Raw genomic sequence first — 22,605 nt, forward strand, 5'->3', positions numbered from 1 at the left:
TTTAACCCCCCAATTCCAACCCTTGATGCTGAGTGCCATCCAGGGGTCCCATTTTTATAGTCTTTGGTATGACCCATCCCTTTGTTCCACCTCCTGGCAGGTGAGGGGAGCAGTGAGCAGCAGCCGTGGTCGCGCTCGGGAACCATTTTTGGGGATTTAAACCCCAATTCCAACCCTTGATGCTGAGCGCCAACCAGGGGTCCCATTTTTATAGTCTTTGGTATGACTCAGCCAGGTATGACTCTGCATTTGACCCACACCTTTGTTCCACCTTCTGGGAAGTGAGGAGAGCAGTGAGCAGCAGCCGCGGCCGCGCTCAGGAATAATTTTTGGTGATTTAACCCTCCAATTCCCACCCTTGATGCTGAGTGCCAAGCAGGGGTCCCATTTTTATAGTCTTTGATATGACTCTGCATTTGACCCATCCCCTTTGTTCCACCGCCTGGCAGGTGAGGGGAGCAGTGAGCAGCAAAGGTGGTCGCGCTCGGGAACCATTTTAGGTTATTTAAACCCCAATTCCAACCCTTGATACTGAGTGCCAAGCAGGGGTCCCATTTTTATAGTCTTTGATATGACTCTGCATTTGACCCATCCCCTTTGTTCCACCGCCTGGCAGGTGAGGAGAGCAGTGAGCAGCAAAGGTGGTCACGCTCGGGAACCATTTTAGGTTATTTAAACCCCAATTCCAACCCTTGATACTGAGTGCCAAGCAGGGGTCCCATTTTTATAGTCTTTGGTATGACTCTGCATTTGACCCATCCCATTGTTCCACCGCCTGGGAGGTGAGGGGAGCAGTGAGCAGCAGCCGTGGCCGCGCTCAGGAATAATTTTTGGTGATTTAACCCCCCAATTCCAACCCTTGATGCTGAGTGCCATCCAGGGGTCCCATTTTTATAGTCTTTGGTATGACCCACCCCTTTGTTCCACCTCCTGGGAGGTGAGGGGAGCAGTGAGCAGCAAAGGCGGTCGCGCTCGGGAACCATTTTTGGTGATTTAACCCCCCAATTCCGACCCTTGATGCTGAGTGCCAAGCAGGGGTCCCATTTTTATAGTCTTTAGTCAGCCAGGTATGACTCTGCATTTGACCCACCCCTTTGTTCCACCTTCTGGGAAGTGAGGGGAGCAGTGAGCAGCAGCCGTGGTCGCGCTCAGGAATAACTTTTGGTGATTTAAAACCCCAATTCCAACCCTTGATGCTGAGTGCCAAGCAGGGGTCCCATTTTTATGGTCTTTGGTATGACTCGGCCAGGGTTCGAACTCACGACCTACCCATCACAGGGCGGGCACTCTAACCACAAGGTTAGATGCTCATGCAAATACATCTATTTGCATGAGCATCTAGCCCTGCGATGAGGTGGTGACTTGTCCAGGGTATACGCCGCCTTCTGCCTGATTGAAGCTGAGATAGGCACCAGCGCCCCCAAAGGGACTGCGCGGTAGACAATGGATGGATGGTTGGCATGAGCATCTACCGTTGGATGACCAGCATTATTCGCGCTCGCCACGACTGAAGAAGACTCTGACTGTCTCGAGTTGCCTTGGCAAACAGGAAGTACAAAAAAGGCGGCGTTCAGAATGTAAATGCGGGCTATAATGTCGTGCTGGAGATTACAAGACCGCCGGCGCCCTCACAATTAGCATCACAAAGCGCCATTTTTTATCTGCCGCCCGCCGCTGGACTTAATAAGCGGCGGGGGCTGAGGGTGGCGTACAAAGCGCTTCGTGTACATTTTCCCAAAAGAATATCCAACGAGGGCAGTTTTGCATTCACGCTCACGCGCTCTGTTCGCCGCACGCGCTCACACGCTAACCTTCCTGCCGTCAAGCTGAAGAAGAAGTAATCAAGTCGGCTGCTTGCCGTCTTGGCTTCATCAGCGTCGACTTGACGCGGGTCACAGGGCAGGCGGTGGGATTAGTTGCACCAAATTGATTTTATGGAACACGTGTTTATCTTTTTTAGTTACACACACTCCATCTGTGAGCATGCTGACAAACACTCTAGTCCCCGGGTGTCAAACCCAAGATACTGGGGCCAGATCTGGGCCGCGGCATTTAATTTGGTCGCCAGAAAAATGGAGTACTAGCCTCTGCCACGTTTATTGATATTTGGCCCTCTTTCTGGGGCAAATGAGGGACCGGCCTTCACCCTAACCGGGAAAGTGCCATCACTCTATCTAGAAACATAGATCACTGGTTGAGTCACACTTGACTAACTGCACTAGAGCAAGCTGGGACACAGGCAGTCCGGGTGAGGAGTCAGTTAAACTAGAACTAACCAGCGCCAGGCTGGAAAGTTCCGGCACACTTAATATTTCTCCTAGAATAATACACAACTTACATCATGTTGTTTTCCATAGTGGATCTAACATAATAGTGAGAGTCCAGTCCATAGTGGATCTAACATAATAGTGAGAGTCCAGTCCATAGTGGATCTAACATAAAAGTGTGAGTCCAGTCCTTAGTGGATCTAGCATAATAGTGAGAGTCCAGTCCATAGTGGATCTAACATAATAGTGTGAGAGTCCAGTCCATAGTGGATCTAACATAATAGTGAGAGTCCAGTCCATAGTGGATCTAACATAATAGTGAGAGTCCAGTCCATAGTGGATCTAACATAAAAGTGTGAGTCCAGTCCTTAGTGGATCTAACAAGATAGTGTGAGAGTCCAGTCCATAGTGGATTTAACATAATAGTGTGAGTCCAGTCCATAGTGGATCTAACATAATAGTGAGAGTCCAGTCCATAGTGGATCTAACAATAAAGTATGAGAGTCCAGTCCATAGTGGATCTAACATAATAGTGTTGGAGTCCAGTCCATAGTGGATCTAACATAATAGTGAAAGTCCAGTCCATAGTGGATCTAACATAATAGTGTGAGAGTCCAGTCCATTGTGGATCTAACATAATAGTGTGAGAGTCCAGTCCATAGTGGATCTAACATAATAGTGAGAGTCCAGTCCATAGTGGATCTAATATAATAGTGAGAGTCCAGTCCATAGTGGATCTAACATAATAGTGTGAGAGTCCAGTCCATAGTGGATCTAACATAATAGTGTGAGAGTCCAGTCCATAGTGGATCTAACATAACAGTGTGAGAGTCCAGTCCATAGTGGATCTAACATAATAGTGTGAGAGTCCAGTCCATAGTGGATCTAACATAATAGTGAGAGTCCAGTCCATAGTGGATCTAACAATAAAGTATGAGAGTCCAGTCCATAGTGGATCTAACATAATAGTGAGAGTCCAGTCCATAATGGATCTAACAATATAGTGTGAGAGTCCAGTCCATAGTGGATCTAACATAATAGTGAGAGTCCAGTCCATAGTGGATCTAACATAATAGTGTGAGAGTCCAGTCCATAGTGGATCTAACATAATATTGAGAGTCCAGTCCATAGTGGATCTAACATAATAGTGAAAGTCCAGTCCATAGTGGATCTAACATAATAGTGAGAGTCCAGTTCATAGTGGATCTGACATAATAGTGAGAGTCCAGTCCATAGTGGATCTAACATAATAGTGAGAGTCCAGTCCATAGTGGATCTAACATAATAGTGAGAGTCCAGTCCATAGTGGATCTAACATAATAGTGAGAGTCCAGTCCATAGTGGATCCAACATAATAGTGTTAGAGTCCAGTCCATAGTGGATCTAACATAATAGTGAGAGTCCAGTCCATAGTGGATCTAACATAATAGTGAGAGTCCAGTCCATAGTGGATCTAACAATAAAGTATGAGAGTCCAGTCCATAGTGGATCTAACATAATAGTGAGAGTCCAGTCCATAGTGGATCTAACATAATAGTGTTAGAGTCCAGTCCATAGTGGATCTAACATAATAGTGAAAGTCCAGTCCATAGTGGATCTAACATAATAGTGTGAGAGTCCAGTCCATAGTGGATCTAACATAATAGTGAGAGTCCAGTCCATAGTGGATCTAATATAATAGTGAGAGTCCAGTCCATAGTGGATCTAACATAATAGTGTGAGAGTCCAGTCCATAGTGGATCTAACATAATAGTTTGAGAGTCCAGTCCATAGTGGGTCTAACATAATAGTGTGAAAGTCCAGTCCATAGTGGATCAAACATAATATTGTGAAAGTCCAGTCCATAGTGGATCTAGCATAATAGTGAGAGTCCAGTCCATAGTGGATCAAACATAATATTGTGAGAGTCCAGTCCATAGTGGATCTAACATAATAGTGTGAGAGTCCAGTCCATAGTGGATCTAACATAATAGTGAGAGTCCAGTCCATAGTGGGTCTAACAATAAAGTATGAGAGTCCAGTCCATAGTGGATATAACATAATAGTGTTAGAGTCCAGTCCATAGTGGATCTAACATAATAGTGAAAGTCCAGTCCATAGTGGATCTAACATAATAGTGAGAGTCCAGTTCATAGTGGATCTGACATAATAGTGAGAGTCCAGTCCATAGTGGATCTAACATAATAGTGAGAGTCCAGTCCATAGTGGATCTAACATAATAGTGAGAGTCCAGTCCATAGTGGATCTAACATAATAGTGAGAGTCCAGTCCATAGTGGATCTAACATAATAGTGTTAGAGTCCAGTCCATAGTGGATCTAACATAATAGTGAGAGTCCAGTCCATAGTGGATCTAACATAATAGTGAGAGTCCAGTCCATAGTGGATCTAACATAATAGTGTTAGAGTCCAGTCCATAGTGGATCTAACATAATAGTGAAAGTCCAGTCCATAGTGGATCTAACATAATAGTGTGAGAGTCCAGTCCATAGTGGTATCTAACATAATAGTGAGAGTCCAGTCCATAGTGGATCTAATATAATAGTGAGAGTCCAGTCCATAGTGGATCTAACATAATAGTGTGAGAGTCCAGTCCATAGTGGATCTAACATAATAGTTTGAGAGTCCAGTCCATAGTGGGTCTAACATAATAGTGTGAAAGTCCAGTCCATAGTGGATCAAACATAATATTGTGAAAGTCCAGTCCATAGTGGATCTAGCATAATAGTGAGAGTCCAGTCCATAGTGGATCAAACATAATATTGTGAGAGTCCAGTCCATAGTGGATCTAACATAATAGTGTGAGAGTCCAGTCCATAGTGGATCTAACATAATAGTTTGAGAGTCCAGTCCATAGTGGGTCTAACATAATAGTGAGAGTCCAGTCCATAGTGGATCTAACATAATATTGTGAGAGTCCAGTCCAAAGTGGATCTAACATAATAGTGAGAGTCCAGTCCATAGTGGATCTAACATAATATTGTGAGAGTCCAGTCCATAGTGGATCTAACATAATAGTGAGAGTCCAGTCCATAGTGGATCAAACATAATATTGTGAAAGTCCAGTCCATAGTGGATCTAGCATAATAGTGAGAGTCCAGTCCATAGTGGATCAAACATAATATTGTGAGAGTCCAGTCCATAGTGGATCTAACATAATAGTGTGAGAGTCCAGTCCATAGTGGATCTAACATAATAGTTTGAGAGTCCAGTCCATAGTGGGTCTAACATAATAGTGTGAAAGTCCAGTCCATAGTGGATCAAACATAATATTGTGAAAGTCCAGTCCATAGTGGATCTAACATAATAGTGAGAGTCCAGTCCATAGAGGATCTAGCATAATAGTGAGAGTCCAGTCCATAGTGGATCTAACATAATATTGTGAGAGTCCAGTCCAAAGTGGATCTAACATAATAGTGTGAGAGTCCAGTCCATAGTGGATCTAGCATAATAGTGAGAGTCCAGTCCATAGTGGATCTAACATAATATTGTGAGAGTCCAGTCCAAAGTGGATCTAACATAATAGTGTGAGAGTCCAGTCCATAGTGGATCTAGCATAATAGTGAGAGTCCAGTCCATAGTGGATCTAACATAATAGTGAGAGTCCAGTCCATAGTGGATCTAGCATAATAGTGAGAGTCCAGTCCATAGTGGATCTAGCATAATAGTGAGAGTCCAGTCCATAGTGGATCTAACATAATAGTGAGAGTCCAGTCCATAGTGGATCCAACATAATAGTGAGAGTCCAGTCCATAGTGGATCCAACATAATAGTGAGAGTCCAGTCCATAGTGGATCCAACATCTGCAGATCCAAACCATCTACAGTCATGGTCAAAAGTTGACATCCACTAGTACAGAACATAAAGTCATGACTGTCTTGAGTTTCCAACAATTTCATGTTATTCGGTTCTTTGTAGTATTTATTGCTAGTACTTTTTTAAGCTTGTCAGCCATGTTTTTGTTGACTTTTGTGAAGGAGGCTGACCAGAAACTGACCAACATCCTAACAGACGCCTCCAAGGTTAGTCAGCGTGTTTTGAAGACCAGCTAACCTGCCAGACAAAGATGAGGGTTTAGAACCACCACCCAGCTGCTCTTGTGGCCTGCGGCTAACTCGCTCTTTGACCTCAGCCAGCATCTTCATCAGCATCATCATCATCATAGCTTTAAGTCACACAGAAAACCTCCAATCATCACACATCCCAAAATAGCGTACACACACATACACACACACACACACACACACACACACACACACACACACACACACACATGTAAAAATGCATCTTAGACATGCTGGCTGGCATCGCTGTTACCATGGTGACAGGCCATTACACACCATGACAGGTGACAATCAGTGTCACACACACACACACACACACACACACACACACACACACACACACACACACACACACACACATTCTTGTACTTCGTACCTTCTTGAGACCTGAGAAAAAATCCTCCCTCTTAAGGACCCCCCTTTCAAGATATATAAAGATCTGCAATTACAACATTTATTTACAACACAAGGTCACAATTTCATGAGAAAAACTTAGAATGTTGGCAGTATTCTAATTAAAGTCCTCATTTTACTCAAAGCCAGTCAAAATTTGCCAAGAAAAACGGAACATTTGTGTAATATTAGGATAAAACTTTTAGTTTTCCTCAATAACAGTTGCAATTTTACAAGAAAAGCTTAACATTTTTGCAATTTTATGTAAATAGTCTTAATTTTTCCTTGACAAAAATCATAACTTTATAAAAAAAATCAACTTTAAATGTTGGCAATATTATAATAATCGAAATTTTACTTAGCAAAATTATGACAAAAGTCAAAATTTTACTCAAAAAGTGTCACTGTCTTACAAGAACCAAAAAAAAGGCAATGTTGTGATAAAAGTAAGAATTTTATACAGCAAATGTCACCATTTTAAATTTAAATAGTAATAATTTTACATGAAGAAGTCCTAGTTTTACGAGAAAATATTGCAGTATTGCAGAAACAGAAAGAATATGAGAAATTTTATAAGAAAAAAGTGGACACATTTTGAGAAAAAGACTGCTTTAAGTTCATTAATTTTTATTTTTATTGTTTTTGTTTGTAATGGTTTTTAATCTTCATTATTTACTTCAAGTTATTACAGTATGTCTCGATATACATATTTTTTTTATCATTATTAATTTTGGCCAAAGGGGGCACATTTCAAGTTCTAACACACACTTGTTATTTCATATGTTGACCAGAGGGGAAGCCCTTTTAAAAGCACAAAAAAAGGTCCCAATTCACAAAAAAAGGTCCCAATTTCACAAGAAAAACTTAGAATGTTGGCAGTATTCTAATAAAAGTCCTCATTTTACTCAAAGCCAGTCAAAATTTGCCAAGAAAAACGGAACATTTGTGGAATATTAGGATAAAACTTTTAGTTTTATTCAATAACAGTTGCAATTCTACAAGAAAAGCTCAAGATTTTTGCAATTTTATGTAAATAGTTTTAATTTTACTTGACAAAAATCATAACTTTATAAAAAAAAAACTTTTAAATGTTGGCAATATTATAATAATCTGAATTTTACTTAGCAAAATTATGACAAAAGTCAAAATTTTACTCAAAAAGTGTCACTGTTTTACAAGAACAAAAAAAATGGCAATATTGTGATAAAAGTCTGAATTTTATACGGCAAATGTCACCATTTTAAATTTAAAAAGTAATAATTTTACATGTTTTACGAGAAAATATTGCAGTGTTGCAGAAACAGAAAGAATATGAGAAATTTTATAAGAAAAAAGTGGACACATTTTGAGAAAAAGACTGCTTTAAGTTCATTTCTTTTTTTTTTGTAATTGGTTTTAATCTTTATTATTTACTTCAAGTTATTACAGTATGTCTTGATATACATATTTTTTTTAAAATTAATTTTGGCCAAAGGGGGCGCATTTCAAGTTCTAATACACACTTGTTATTTCATATGTTGACCAGAGGTAGAGCACTTTTAAAAGCGACACACAGTCAATTTGAAAAATGCCTCCCTCTTTAAGAGCAGCCTTTCTAGATATATAAAGATGTGTATTTACAACATGAATAATATATACATACTATGCACATGTAAAAAAATAGTTGGCATTTCACAAAAAAAGGTCCCAATTTCACAAGAAAAACTTAGAATGTTGGCAGTCTTATAATAAAAGTCCTCATTTTACTCAACGAAAGTCAACATTTTCCAAATAAAACTGAACATTTGTGCAATGATATAATAAAAGTTAGAATTTTACTCAACAGTCCCAAGTTTTACAAGAAAAGCCTAAAATGTTGGCAATTTTATGAAAAAAATCATAATTTTACTTGACAAAAGTCACAATTTTACAAGAAAACTGACACATTTTGTCAATATTATAATAATAAGACTTTTACTTGGCAAAATTGTGACAAAAGTCATCATTTTACAAAAATTTTTTTCACTATTTTACAAGAACAACAAAATAATTGGCGGTATTGTGATAAAAGTCAAATAGATCTATAAAATATGATACTTCATCTGGTATCGTCATATGACAATACTATGTATAAAATATGATACTTCATCTGCTATCGTCATATCATAATACATGTAGAAAATGTATTTCATTTGGTATCGTCATGATATCACAATACATGTATAAAATATACTTCATCTCTTATCATGATGATATCACAATACATCTATAAAATATGATACTTCATCTGGTATCGTCATATGACAATACTATGTATGAAATATGATACTTTCATCTGCTATCGTCATGATATCATAATACATGTAAAAAATTTATTTCATTTGGTATCGTCATATCACAATACATGTATAAAATATACTTCATCTCTTATCGTGATGATATCACAATACATCTACAAAATATAATACTTTATCTCGTATCATATCACAATACATCTATAAAATATGATACTTCTTGTGGTATCGTTGGCCCTGCGATGAGGTGGCGACTTGTCCAGCGTGTACCCCGCCTTCCGCCCGATTGTAGCTGAGATAGGCGCCAGCGCCCCCCACGACCCCAAAAGGGAATAAGCGGTAGAAATGGATGGATGGATGCGGTATCGTTATATCACAATACATCTCTAAAATATGATACTTCATCTTGTATCATCATATCACAATACTATCTATAAAATATGATACTTCATCTGGTATCGTCATATGACAATACTATGTATGAAATATGATACTTTCATCTGCTATCGTCATGATATCATAATACATGTAAACAATGTATTTCATTTGGTATCGTCATGATATCACAATACATGTATAAAATATACTTCATCTCTTATCATGATGATATCAATATACATCTATAAAATATGATACTTCATGTGGTATTGTCATATCATAATACATCTATAAAATATGATACTTCATGTGGTATCGTTGGCCCTGCGATGAGGTGGCGACTTGTACAGGGTGTACCCCGCCTTCCGCCCGATTGTAGCTGAGATAGGCGCCAGCGCCCCCCGCGACCCCGAAAGGGAATAAGCGGTAGAAAATGGATGGATGGATGTGGTATAGTCATATCACAATACATCTACAAAATACGATACTTAATGTGGTATCGTCATATCACAATACATCTACAAAATACGATACTTAATGTGGTATCGTCATATCACAAAACATCTACAAAATATGATACTTCATCTTGTATCATCATATCACAATACATCTATCATACTTCATCTGGTATCGTCATGATATCACAATACATCCTGGTACAGAGATGCCACCCTGATACCGTCCATGAGATCACAAACACATGTACAGGGCGTGTTATCGGCTGTGGCGTGACTAAAAGGTCAAGGTCAAGGTCAAACAGTTGACTTGAACTGGCTGTGACCTCCAGACATGCTGGACAACAAAACAAACGCTCCTCTCTCTCTCTCCCCTTTTGGCCCCTCATTCTCCTCACATGTTCAGCAGAGTTGCTCGTAGCTTTTGAAGAATCACATCTACAAACCCCAAATAAGTTGTCAGCTAGTGTAAAAGCTAAATAAAAAGAGAACACAACAAATCCTTTTCAACTTATATTCAATTGAAACGACAGCAGAGACAAGATATTTCATGTTCACACTGACAAATGTCAGGCTTTCCCCTGACAGTTTGTCTAGGTTTTAGTTTTTTTCCTCTGCATTTGTCTTTGTTTCCTCTGTGTTTAGTATCTCCTGTCAAGTGCTCTTATTTTGGTTGAGCTTCCTGTGTGCTGTTGTCACCTCATCTGCGGCTGATTGGCACCTGGCCACACCTGTTGTCAATCAGCCCACTCCTATTTGTACCCACTTTGTCTTCCAGTCAGTGGTGGATCATTTGTATTGTTGTTGCCTCATGTCACTCGTGTCTTTGCTACCTGTCGTGTCTGGCATCATTTCAGCTACTACCTGTCGTGTCTGGCATCATTTCAGCTACTACCTGTCGTGTTTGGCATCATTTCAGCTACTACCTGTCGTGTCTGGCATCATTTCAGCTACTACCTGTCGTGCCTGGCATCATTTCAGCTACTACCTGTTGTGTCTGGCATCATTTCAGCTACTACCTGTCGTGTTTGGCATCATTTCAGCTACTACCTGTCGTGTCTGGCATCATTTCAGCTACTACCTGTCGTGTCTGGCATCATTTCAGCTACTACCTGTCGTGTTTGGCATCATTTCAGCTACTACCTGTCGTGTTTGGCATCATTTCAGCTACTACCTGTCGTGTCTGGCATCATTTCAGCTACTACCTGTCGTGTCTGGCATCATTTCAGCTACTACCTGTCGTGTTTGGCATCATTTCAGCTACTACCTGTCGTGTCTGGCATCATTTCAGCTACTACCTGTCGTGTCTGGCATCATTTCAGCTACTACCTGTCGTGTCTGGCATCATTTCAGCTACTACCTGTCGTGTTTGGCATCATTTCAGCTACTACCTGTCGTGTCTGGCATCATTTCAGCTACTACCTGTCGTGTCTGGCATCATTTCAGCTACTACCTGTCGTGTCTGGCATCATTTCAGCTACTACCTGTCGTGTCTGGCATCATTTCAGCTACTACCTGTCGTGTCTGGCATCATTTCAGCTACTACCTGTCGTGTCTGGCATCATTTCAGCTACTACCTGTCGTGTCTGGCATCATTTCAGCTACTACCTGTCGTGTCTGGCATCATTTCAGCTACTACCTGTCGTGTCTGGCATCATTTCAGCTACTACCTGTCGTGTCTGGCATCATTTCAGCTACTACCTGTCGTGTCTGGCATCATTTCAGCTACTACCTGTCGTGTCTGGCATCATTTCAGCTACTACCTGTCGTGTCTGGCATCATTTCAGCTACTACCTGTCGTGTCTGGCATCATTTCAGCTACTACCTGTCGTGTCTGGCATCATTTCAGCTACTACCTGTCGTGTCTGGCATCATTTCAGCTACTACCTGTCGTGTTTGGCATCATTTCAGCTACTACCTGTCGTGTTTGGCATCATTTCAGCTACTACCTGTCGTGTCTGGCATCATTTCAGCTACTACCTGTCGTGTCTGGCATCATTTCAGCTACTACCTGTCGTGTCTGGCATCATTTCAGCTACTACCTGTCGTGTCTGGCATCATTTCAGCTACTACCTGTCGTGTCTGGCATCATTTCAGCTACTACCTGTCGTGTCTGGCATCATTTCAGCTACTACCTGTCGTGTCTGGCATCATTTCAGCTACTACCTGTCGTGTCTGGCATCATTTCAGCTACTACCTGTCGTGTCTGGCATCATTTCAGCTACTACCTGTCGTGTCTGGCATCATTTCAGCTACTACCTGTCGTGTCTGGCATCATTTCAGCTACTACCTGTCGTGTTTGGCATCATTTCAGCTACTACCTGTCGTGTCTGGCATCATTTCAGCTACTACCTGTCGTGTCTGGCATCATTTCAGCTACTACCTGTCGTGTCTGGCATCATTTCAGCTACTACCTGTCGTGTCTGGCATCATTTCAGCTACTACCTTGTCGTGTCTGGCATCATTTCAGCTACTACCTGTCGTGTCTGGCATCATTTCAGCTACTACCTGTCGTGTCTGGCATCATTTCAGCTACTACCTGTCGTGTTTGGCATCATTTCAGCTACTACCTGTCGTGTTTGGCATCATTTCAGCTACTACCTGTCGTGTCTGGCATCATTTCAGCTACTACCTGTCGTGTCTGGCATCATTTCAGCTACTACCTGTCGTGTCTGGCATCATTTCAGCTACTACCTGTCGTGTCTGGCATCATTTCAGCTACTACCTGTCGTGTCTGGCATCATTTCAGCTACTACCTGTCGTGTCTGGCATCATTTCAGCTACTACCTGTCGTGTTTGGCATCATTTCAGCTACTACCTGTCGTGTCTGGCATCATTTCAGCTACTACCTGTCGTGTCTGGCATCATTTCAGCTACTACCTGTCGTGTTTGGCATCATTTCAGCTACTACCTGTCGTGTTTGGCATCATTTCAGCTACTACCTGTCGTGTCTGGCATCATTTCAGCTACTACCTGTCGTGTCTGGCATCATTTCAGCTACTACCTGTCGTGTTTGGCATCATTTCAGCTACTACCTGTCGTGTCTGGCATCATTTCAGCTACTACCTGTCGTGTCTGGCATCATTTCAGCTACTACCTGTCGTGTCTGGCATCATTTCAGCTACTACCTGTCGTGTTTGGCATCATTTCAGCTACTACCTGTCGTGTCTGGCATCATTTCAGCTACTACCTGTCGTGTCTGGCATCATTTCAGCTACTACCTGTCGTGTCTGTCATCATTTCAGCTACTACCTGTCGTGTCTGGCATCATTTCAGCTACTACCTGTCGTGTCTGGCATCATTTCAGCTACTACCTGTCGTGTCTGGCATCATTTCAGCTACTACCTGTCGTGTCTGGCATCATTTCAGCTACTACCTGTCGTGTTTGGCATCATTTCAGCTACTACCTGTCGTGTCTGGCATCATTTCAGCTACTACCCGTCGTGTCTGGCATCATTTCAGCTACTACCTGTCGTGTTTGGCATCATTTCAGCTACTACCTGTCGTGTTTGGCATCATTTCAGCTACTACCTGTCGTGTCTGGCATCATTTCAGCTACTACCTGTCGTGTCTGGCATCATTTCAGCTACTACCTGTCGTGTCTGGCATCATTTCAGCTACTACCTGTCGTGTCTGGCATCATTTCAGCTACTACCTGTCGTGTCTGGCATCATTTCAGCTACTACCTGTCGTGTCTGGCATCATTTCAGCTACTACCTGTCGTGTCTGGCATCATTTCAGCTACATCTTGTCCTGGTCGTCGCTGTTTTTGTTAGCTGTTTGTAGTTTGTTTTCTCCTAGCTTTTGGTTTTCTTGTTAGCCATTAGCTGTTTCCAGTTTTTCTGCTAGATACCTGTTAGCTTCCACGCTAGGCCTTTTGTTTTTTTACCTGCCCACGTGCGCGCTTTTGGTTTGAAGCCTTTGTTTGGTTTTGTCTTAGTATTTATATTAAACTCATGTTTGCTGACTCCATGCCTGCCTCCATCTCTGCATCTTGGGGTTCGTCACCAAATAACTTTGACAACAAACTTATTTTTTTTTGCAAATAATCATTAACATGAATTTAATGGCAGCAACACATTGAAAATGGCATTTTTACCAGTGTGTTACATGGCCTTTCCTTTTAACAACACTCAGTAAAGGTTTGGGAACTGAGGAGACCATTTTTCAAGTGGAATTCTTTCCCACTCTTGCTTGATGTACAGCTTAAAGTCCTACTGAAATGAGACTTTCTTATTTAAACGGGGATAGCAGCTCCATTCTATGAGTCATACTTCATCATTTCGCCAGATTGCCATATTTTTGCTGAAAGGATTTAGTAGAGAACATCCACGATAAAGTTCGCAACTTTTGGTCGCTAATAAAAAAGCCTTGCCTGTACCGGAAGTAGCAGACGATGTGCGTGTGACGTCACGGGTTGTGGAGCTCCTCACATCTGAACATTGTTTACAATCATGGCCACCAGCGGCTAAATCGATTCGGATCGAGAAAGCGACAATTTCCTCATTAATTTGAGCGAGGATGAAAGATTTGTGGATGAGGAAAGTGAGAGTGAAGGACTAAAAAAAAGAAAAGAAAAAGTGACGGCTCCGGGCGGCGGCAATGGGAGCGATTCAGATATTATACACATTTACTAGGATAATTCTGGAAAATCCCTTATCGGCTTATTGTTTTAATAGTATTTTAGTGAGATTATAAAGTCATACCTCAAAGTCGGATGGCTGCGGTGAACGCCAGTGTCTCTGAGAGAAGCCGAGGAGCCAAGATCACAGTTGGCTTTTTGACAGGAGGAGGTCCCATAATCCACTGAAGTCTCCGGTAAGAGCCAAACTTAATATCACAATTTTCCCATCCAAAAACTTGCTGGTTAGTAATTGAACAAATTGCCAAAAATCCAGCAACGCAGATGTCCAAATTACTGTGTAATTATGCGATGAAAAGAGCCGACTTGTAGCCCTAAGTGGTGCTGGGCTAATATGTTCCCTCCAACCCGAGACGTCACAAACAGGCGTCATCATTCTGCGACGTTTTCAACAAGAAACTCCGCGGGAAATTTAAAATTGTATTTTAGTAAACTAAAGCGGCCATATTGGCATGTGTTGCAAAGTTAATATTTCATCATTGATATATAAACTATCAGACTGCGTGGTGGCTAGTAGTGGCTTTCAGTAGGACTTTAAGTTGTTCAACAGTCTCCCGCCTCATATTTTAGCCTTTACACATTTTCAATGGGAGACAGGTCTGGACTACAGGCAGGCCAGTCTAGTACCCACACTCTTTTTACTATGAAGCCACGCTGTTGTAACACATGGCTTGGCATTGTCTTACTGAAATAAGCAGGGGCGTCCATGATAACGTTGCTTGGATGGCAACATATGTTGCTCCAAAAGCTGTATGTACCTTTCAGCATTAATGGTGCCTTCACAGATGTGTAAGTTACCCATGCCTTGGCCACTAATGCACCCCCATACCATCACACTCTCACCCTAGAACAGTCCGGATTGTTCTTTTCCTCTTTGGACACTACATCCACTGTCTCCATAGCAATTTGAAATGTGTACTCGTCAGACCACAGAACACTTTCCCACTTTGCGTCAGTCCATCTTAGATGAGCTCGGGCCCAGCTAAGCGTTTCCGGGTGTTGTTGATAAATGAGAGTTTTAACTTGCACTTACAGATGTGGCGACCTACTGTAGTCACGGAAAGTGGTTTTCTGAAGAGTTCCTGAGCCCATGTGGTGATATCCTTTACACACTGATGTCGCTTTTTAATGCAGTACCGCCTGAGGGTTCAGTATTGATGAGTATTTGGTCGATATACTACGTTGACCGGGTTGCAGTGCAGCATTGCTGAATGATGTGTGTATTTGGTCGATACCAGTATCGCTGCATGATGTGAGTATTTGGTCGATAAGAGTATCGCTTCATTATGAGAGTATTTGGTCAATACCAGTATCACTACATGATGTGAGTATTTAGCTGATACTACGTTGACTTAGTTGCAATGTAGTATCGCTGTGCAATGTGAGTATTTGCTCGATACCAGTATCACTGGATGATGTATATGGTCGATACCAGTATCGCCGCGTGATGTATTTGGTCGATACCAGTATCGCTGCATGATGTATTTGGTGGATACCAGTATTGCTGCATTATGAGACTAATTGATCGATACCAGTATCGCTGCATAATGTGAGTATTTGGTCAATATTACATTGACTATGTAGCAGTGCGGTATCGCTGCATGATGTGCGTATTTTGTCAACGCCAGTATCACTGCATTATAAAAGTATTTGGTCAATAACAGTATCGCTGAATGATGTATTTGGTCGATACTACATTGACTTAGTTCCAATTTAGTACTGCTAGGTATTTGGGCGATAGCAGTATTGCTACATTATGAGATTATTTGGTCGATACCAGTTTTGCTGCATGATGTATTTGGTCGATAATACATTGAGTAATTTGCAATGGACTATCGCTGCATTATGAGACTATTTGATCGATACCTTTATTACTGCATGATGTGAATATTTGGTCGATAATACATCGTCTTAGTTGTAATGTAGTATCGCTGCATGATGAGAGTATTTGGCCGATACCAGTATCGCTGCATGATGTGAGTATTGGGTCGATACTACACTGACTTACTTGCAATGTAGTATCGCTGCATGATAAGAGTATTTGGTCGATACCAGTATCGCTGCATGATGTGAGTATTGGGTCGATACTTCACTGACTTAGTTGCTATGTAGTATCGCTGCATGATGTGAGTATTTGGTCGATACCAGTATCACTGCATGATGTGAGTATTGGGTTGATACTACACTGACTTAGTTGCTATGTAGTATCGCTGCATGATGTGAGTATTTGGTCGATACTACACTGACTTAGTTGCTATGTAGTATCGCTGCATGATGTGAGTATTGGGTTGATACTTCACTGACTTAGTTGCTATGTAGTATCGCTGCATGTTGTGAGTATTGGGTCGATACTACACTGACTTAGTTGCTATGTAGTATCGCTGCATGTTGTGAGTATTGGGTCGATACTACACTGACTTAGTTGCTATGTAGTATCGCTGCATGATGTGAGTATTGGGTCGATACTTCACTGACTTAGTTGCTATGTAGTATCGCTGCATGTTGTGAGTATTGGGTCGATACTACACTGACTTAGTTGCTATGTAGTATCGCTGCATGTTGTGAGTATTGGGTCGATACTACACTGACTTAGTTGCTATGTAGTATCGCTGCATGATGTGAGTATTTGGTCGATACCAGTATCGCTGCATGTTGTGAGTATTGGGTCGATACTACACTGACTTAGTTGCTATGTAGTATCGCTGCATGATGTGAGTATTGGGTCGATACTTCACTGACTTAGTTGCTATGTAGTATCGCTGCATGATGTGAGTATTGGGTTGATACTACACTGACTTAGTTACTATGTAGTATCGCTGCATGATGTGAGTATTGGGTCGATACTTCACTGACTTAGTTGCTATGTAGTATCGCTGCATGATGTGAGTATTGGGTCGATACTTCACTGACTTAGTTGCTATGTAGTATCGCTGCATGATGTGAGTATTGGGTTGATACTACACTGACTTAGTTGCAATGTAGTATCGCTGCATGATGTGAGTATTTGGTCGATACCAGTATCGCCGCATGATGTGAATATTGGGTCGATACTTCACTGACTTAGTTGCTATGTAGTATCGCTGCATGATGTGAGTATTGGGTCGATACTTCACTGACTTAGTTGCTATGTAGTATCGCTGCATGATGTGAGTATTTGGTCGATACCAGTATCGCTGCATGATGTGAGTATTGGGTTGATACTACACTGACTTAGTTGCTATGTAGTATCGCTGCATGATGTGAGTATTGGGTCGATACTTCACTGACTTAGTTGCTATGTAGTATCGCTGCATGATGTGAGTATTTGGTCGATACCAGTATCGCTGCATGATGTGAGTATTTGGTCGATACCAGTATCGCTGCATGATGTGAGTATTGGGTTGATACTACACTGACTTAGTTGCTATGTAGTATCGCTGCATGATGTGAGTATTGGGTCGATACTACACTGACTTAGTTGCTATGTAGTATCGCTGCATGTTGTGAGTATTGGGTCGATACTACACTGACATAGTTGCTATGTAGTATCGCTGCATGATGTGAGTATTGGGTCGATACTACACTGACTTAGTTGCTATGTAGTATCGCTGCATGATGTATTGGGTCATGTGCTAATCTGCACTTACATCCAGAGTCCATAGTCCAAGTCCATAGTCCAGGTCCTGACTGTCCTAGGGTTATGCAAATGAGGGATGACTGGCAGCTTCGTCCTGACGTGACCTGCACAACACAACAAGGTCAGAGTCTTTAGTCCGAGGGCGGCGTGACCGGACTGAGACGGCCAGAAGAAAACACTTCTGATCCCTGACCAGAGGTCTCCTCGGGGCCCCGTCCGGTCTGGTCTAGGTGATGGTTGCACGTTGTCCTTTTGCGTGTGTCGGCGCCAGCACGCGTCGCCTCAGGAGGTCCAGTTCCTGGCGGGCCAGAGCTCCTCTGAGGGCTGTGAAGAAGCCCAGGTAGTGGGTGGTGTTGTGGATGGCCAGCAAGACGGGAGCCAGCAGCTCCTTGGTCACCAGCAGGTGGTGCAGGTACGCCCTCTGGTGGTTCCGGCAGCAGTAGCAGCCGCAGCCCTCCACCAGGGGCCCGAAGTCCTCTCTGTACCTGGACACAGGTGCACACGACCGTGTCTTACCTGGTCTTTCCAGGACACAAAGTTCTGCCCGCCGGCCACACTTTGGAATGAAGAACCAACCTTTTGTCTTTGAGATCCATCTCGAAGGACGTCATCTGGGTTGGATCTTCACTCGCGCCGTGGTCTCCGTTCTGCTGGACTTCCTCCGCCAGCTGCTCCTCCAGCACTAACCCAAACACACCTCATTAATGCTCACATTGTCTCCTCCTGCGGCCATCATCCCATCCAGGCCACAGAAGCAGAGGTGACAGGATGGGAGTGATGGCTGCCGGGGAAGTGTCGACAACGCTGTATCGTCTGAAGCTGGCCTTGCTTGCCTTCTATGAGGAAAACAAGCCAATGCTTTTATTTTGTCATTAAAGGGAATAAGGAAGTTGCTGTCTTTTAAGAGAGAGGTTCGCTAGAGCAGTGTTTTTCAACCACTGTGCCGTGGCACACTGATGAGCTAAGTTCACCTATTTGGGTTAAAAATATGTTTTACAAACCAGTAATTAGGGACCGAATGTCCCTTTGGGACAGAGGACCCTATTGAATTTCTAGCGTTTTATTCTTTCTTTCTTTATTATTATTCCGCAGCTTTGAGCTTTAATTTGACCGCCTTAACATGCTTTAAAAACTCACCAAATTTGATACACACATCAGGACTGGCGAACATTGCGATTTAATTAAAAAAACCTAACACCAAAACTAAAAATTGTGCTCTAGCGCCCCGTAGGAAGAAAACACAGCCAAAACTGCCTGTAACTTCCAGTAGGAAGGTCGTAGCAAAATGAAACAAAAACCTCGATGTAGGTCTCACTTAGACCTAGATTTCATACACTGACATCCGTCAGCAAAAATCAACAGGAAGTTTGCAATTCCCCCTTGAAAACAAAAGTTTTGTAAAAACACTCACCTTTGCCTCTTTGAGCTGTAATTTGACCCCCTTAACATGCTTCAAAACTCACCAAACTGGACACACACATTGAACCTGCCGAAAATTGCGGTCTAATCAAAAAACCTAACCCCAAAACTCAAAATTGCGCTCAAGCGCCCCCTAGGAATAAAACCCAGACAAAACTGCTCCTAGGAAGAAAACCCAGACAAAACTGCCTGTAACTTCCAGAAGAAATGTCGTAGGGACATGAAACAAAAACATCTATGTAGGTCTCACTTAGACCTAGATTTCATACACTGACATCCTTCAGCAAAAATCAACAGGAAGTTTGCAATTCCCCCTTCAAAACAAAAGTTTTGTAAAAACACTCACCTTTGCCTCTTTGAGCTGTAATTTGACCCCCTTAACATGCTTCAAAACTCACCAAACTGGACACACACATTGAACCTGCCGAAAATTGCGATCTAATCAAAAAACCTAACCCCAAAACTCAAAATTTCACTCTAGCGTCCCCAGGAATAAAACAGACAAAACTGCTCCTAGGAAGAAAACACAGACAAAACTGCCTGTAACTTCCAGAAGAAATGTCGTACGGACATGAAACAAAAATCTCTATGTAGGTCTCACTTAGACCTAGATTTCATACACTGACATCCTTAAGCAAAAATCAACAGGAAGTTTGCAATTCCCCCTTCAAAACAAAAGTTTTGTAAAAACACTCACCTTTGCCTCTTTCAGCTGTAATTTGACCCCCTTAACATGCTTCAAAACTCACCAAACTGGACACACACATTAGACCACTTAGACCTACATTTCATATATTGACAACCCCCAGCAAAAATCAACAGGAAGTTTGCAATTCCCCCTTTAGAACAAAAGTTTTGTATAAACCGGTCACCTTTTTTCAAACATTATCTCCTCTGAGCGCATTTGTCGTGTCGGCTTCAAACTACCACAGGAGAGAGATTGAACCCTTCTGATTAAAAGTTGATGAAAGAGTTTTTATTAATGCTATGGTTTTGATTTTAGCAGCCTTCAAAGAACCGCTGCGCTGAAAACCATTTCAAAGATGGCCGCCGTGCGCAGACACAGTGAGGGAGACGTTTTTTTTTTTTTTTTTTCCGTACCGTCTGCTGCTGTTGCGCACGCACCAACATTCGTGAGGGAGGGGCTGTGATCGTCTATACCAACATGGCTGCCAGGTGCCGTAGCTAAGCCGGTATGTTTTAAAGTTGTCCTTTGCCTGCATATCGTAAAAACAACCATCCAACATTTTACAACTTACTGTGAACTTATAGGTGCCGACCATCAGGGCCGAGTTGCGACGAGAGAGTGTGTCGATGTTAAGATATTACGCCGAGTTGGTAAGTCTATCTGTTTGCCAATAGTAGCTACTAGCCGTACCCATGTATTTTCAATGGGTGGTTAGCATCGGGTTTTAATCCTGTTTCCTCCTATGTTTCTGCTCCGATTGATTTTCTTTGTACGTAGAGTCTTTATTTTGGGTACTTACATATGGTGCCTGACTGTTGTGGCGTATCTGCACTTTTTATGCTACGGTAAAGACAATGAATGGTCCGGTTTTGATTTTATTAGCCTTCAAAGAACCGCTACGCTGATAAACATTTCTAAGATGGCCGCCGTGCGCTCACACAGAGAGCTAGACGGGTTTTTTTCTCGTTTTTTTCTTTGTACCGCTCCCAGTATGTAATCGCTTATCTGGGCTTGGGTCGCGGGGGCAGCAGCCAAAGCAGTCCCGTCCATCGCTGCTTGCAGCTTTAATTATAATCTGTTGTTGTTGATGAGTGTTGGTGCTGTCTAGAGATGGGCAGAGTAACTGTGTAATACTCTTCCATATCAGTAGGTGGCAGCCGGTAGCTATTTGCTTTGTAGATGTCGGAAACAGCGGGAGGCATGGCGCAGGTAAAAAAAAAGATGTCTAATGCTTAAACCACAAATAAACAAAAGGTGAGTGCCCCCTAAGAAAAGGCATTGAAGCTTAGGGAAGGCTATGCAGAACAAAACTAAAACTGAACTGGCTACAAAGTAAACAAAAACAGAATGCTGGACTACAGCAAAGACTTACTGTGGAACAAAGACGGCGTCCACAATGTACATCCAAACATGACATGACAATCAACAATGTCCCCACAAAGAAGGATGAAAACAACTGAAATGTTCTTGATTGCTAAAACAAAGTAAATGTGGGAAATATCACTCAAAAGAAGACATGAAACTGCTACAGGAAAATTCCAAAAAAAGAGAAAAAGCCACCAAACTAGGAGCACAAGACAAGAAGTAAAACATGACACACAAGAAAACAGCAAACAAGTCAGGGTGTGATGTGACAGGTGGTGACAGTACACCTGCTTTGAGACAAGAGCTATAGTCATGCATGCTTGGTTATGCTTTAAAGTCGTATCCAACGACGACTTTTTACTGTCAACTGAGTTTCTTGATTTCTGCTGATGGTGTTCCTCCGCATTTTTCCAACACAAAAAATGTGCCTTGGCTCAAAAAAGGTTGAAAAGCACGGGTGTAGAGAAACAGGGTTATGTGAGGAATGCATGGGAATTCTTACAGTAAATGAAGTATAAATATGTGGTCATGGTGTACATGTGTGATGCTTAAAGGAACCACATTCTAAACCGTAAATAAACACTAGCAAAAGTCAGCTAACAATGGAGCTAGTCGAAGTCTCTCTATTCAGCATGTAAAGTCTTCTAAGAACAAGGTTATTTAAATGTTTATATTTGGATCATTTTAAGCATACGTCGGCATATTCATTTCACAAAACGTTCTCAGGTTCCCTTCAACAACAACAACAACAACAACAGGACTACTAATCATGGCAGACTTGATGAGAGACAACAAAGACTACTTTGGGACAAAGGATGACCCAGAAACTTCTATTGTTGATCCTGAATATAAGGATTATCTCCAAGTTTTAAAAGCTGCCAGCTTTAGTCAAACACTAAGCATCATGTAGCAGTAGGGTTGCAAAATTCCAAAAACATTCAAAGTTGGAAACTGATATTCAAGGTTAAAGCTTATTTTCAAGGCAAAAGCTGATTTAAGATAGAAGCTTATTTCCAAGGTAAAAACTGGTTTTCAAGGTAAAAGTT

General features: G+C 41.9%; 1 protein-coding gene across 1 annotated transcript in view; it reads right to left on the bottom strand.

The window, feature by feature from the left end:
- Window positions 1-10,329: 10,329 nt before the first annotated feature.
- Window positions 10,330-22,605, bottom strand: part of qtrt2 (queuine tRNA-ribosyltransferase accessory subunit 2) — a 34,922-nt gene continuing 22,646 nt past the window's right edge. The window contains exons 7-10 of the mRNA XM_061883902.1: window positions 18,664-18,769; window positions 18,281-18,572; window positions 13,516-18,191; window positions 10,330-10,662 (exon numbers count right to left, since the gene is read on the bottom strand). Of these exons, the coding sequence (XP_061739886.1) occupies window positions 18,314-18,572; window positions 18,664-18,769 (365 nt within the window). The 3' untranslated portion in view covers window positions 10,330-10,662; window positions 13,516-18,191; window positions 18,281-18,313. The remainder of the gene's footprint in view (window positions 10,663-13,515; window positions 18,192-18,280; window positions 18,573-18,663; window positions 18,770-22,605) is intronic.

Source organism: Nerophis ophidion, linkage group LG22, assembly GCF_033978795.1.
Source record: "Nerophis ophidion isolate RoL-2023_Sa linkage group LG22, RoL_Noph_v1.0, whole genome shotgun sequence".
NCBI classification, from domain to species: Eukaryota; Metazoa; Chordata; class Actinopteri; order Syngnathiformes; family Syngnathidae; genus Nerophis; species Nerophis ophidion.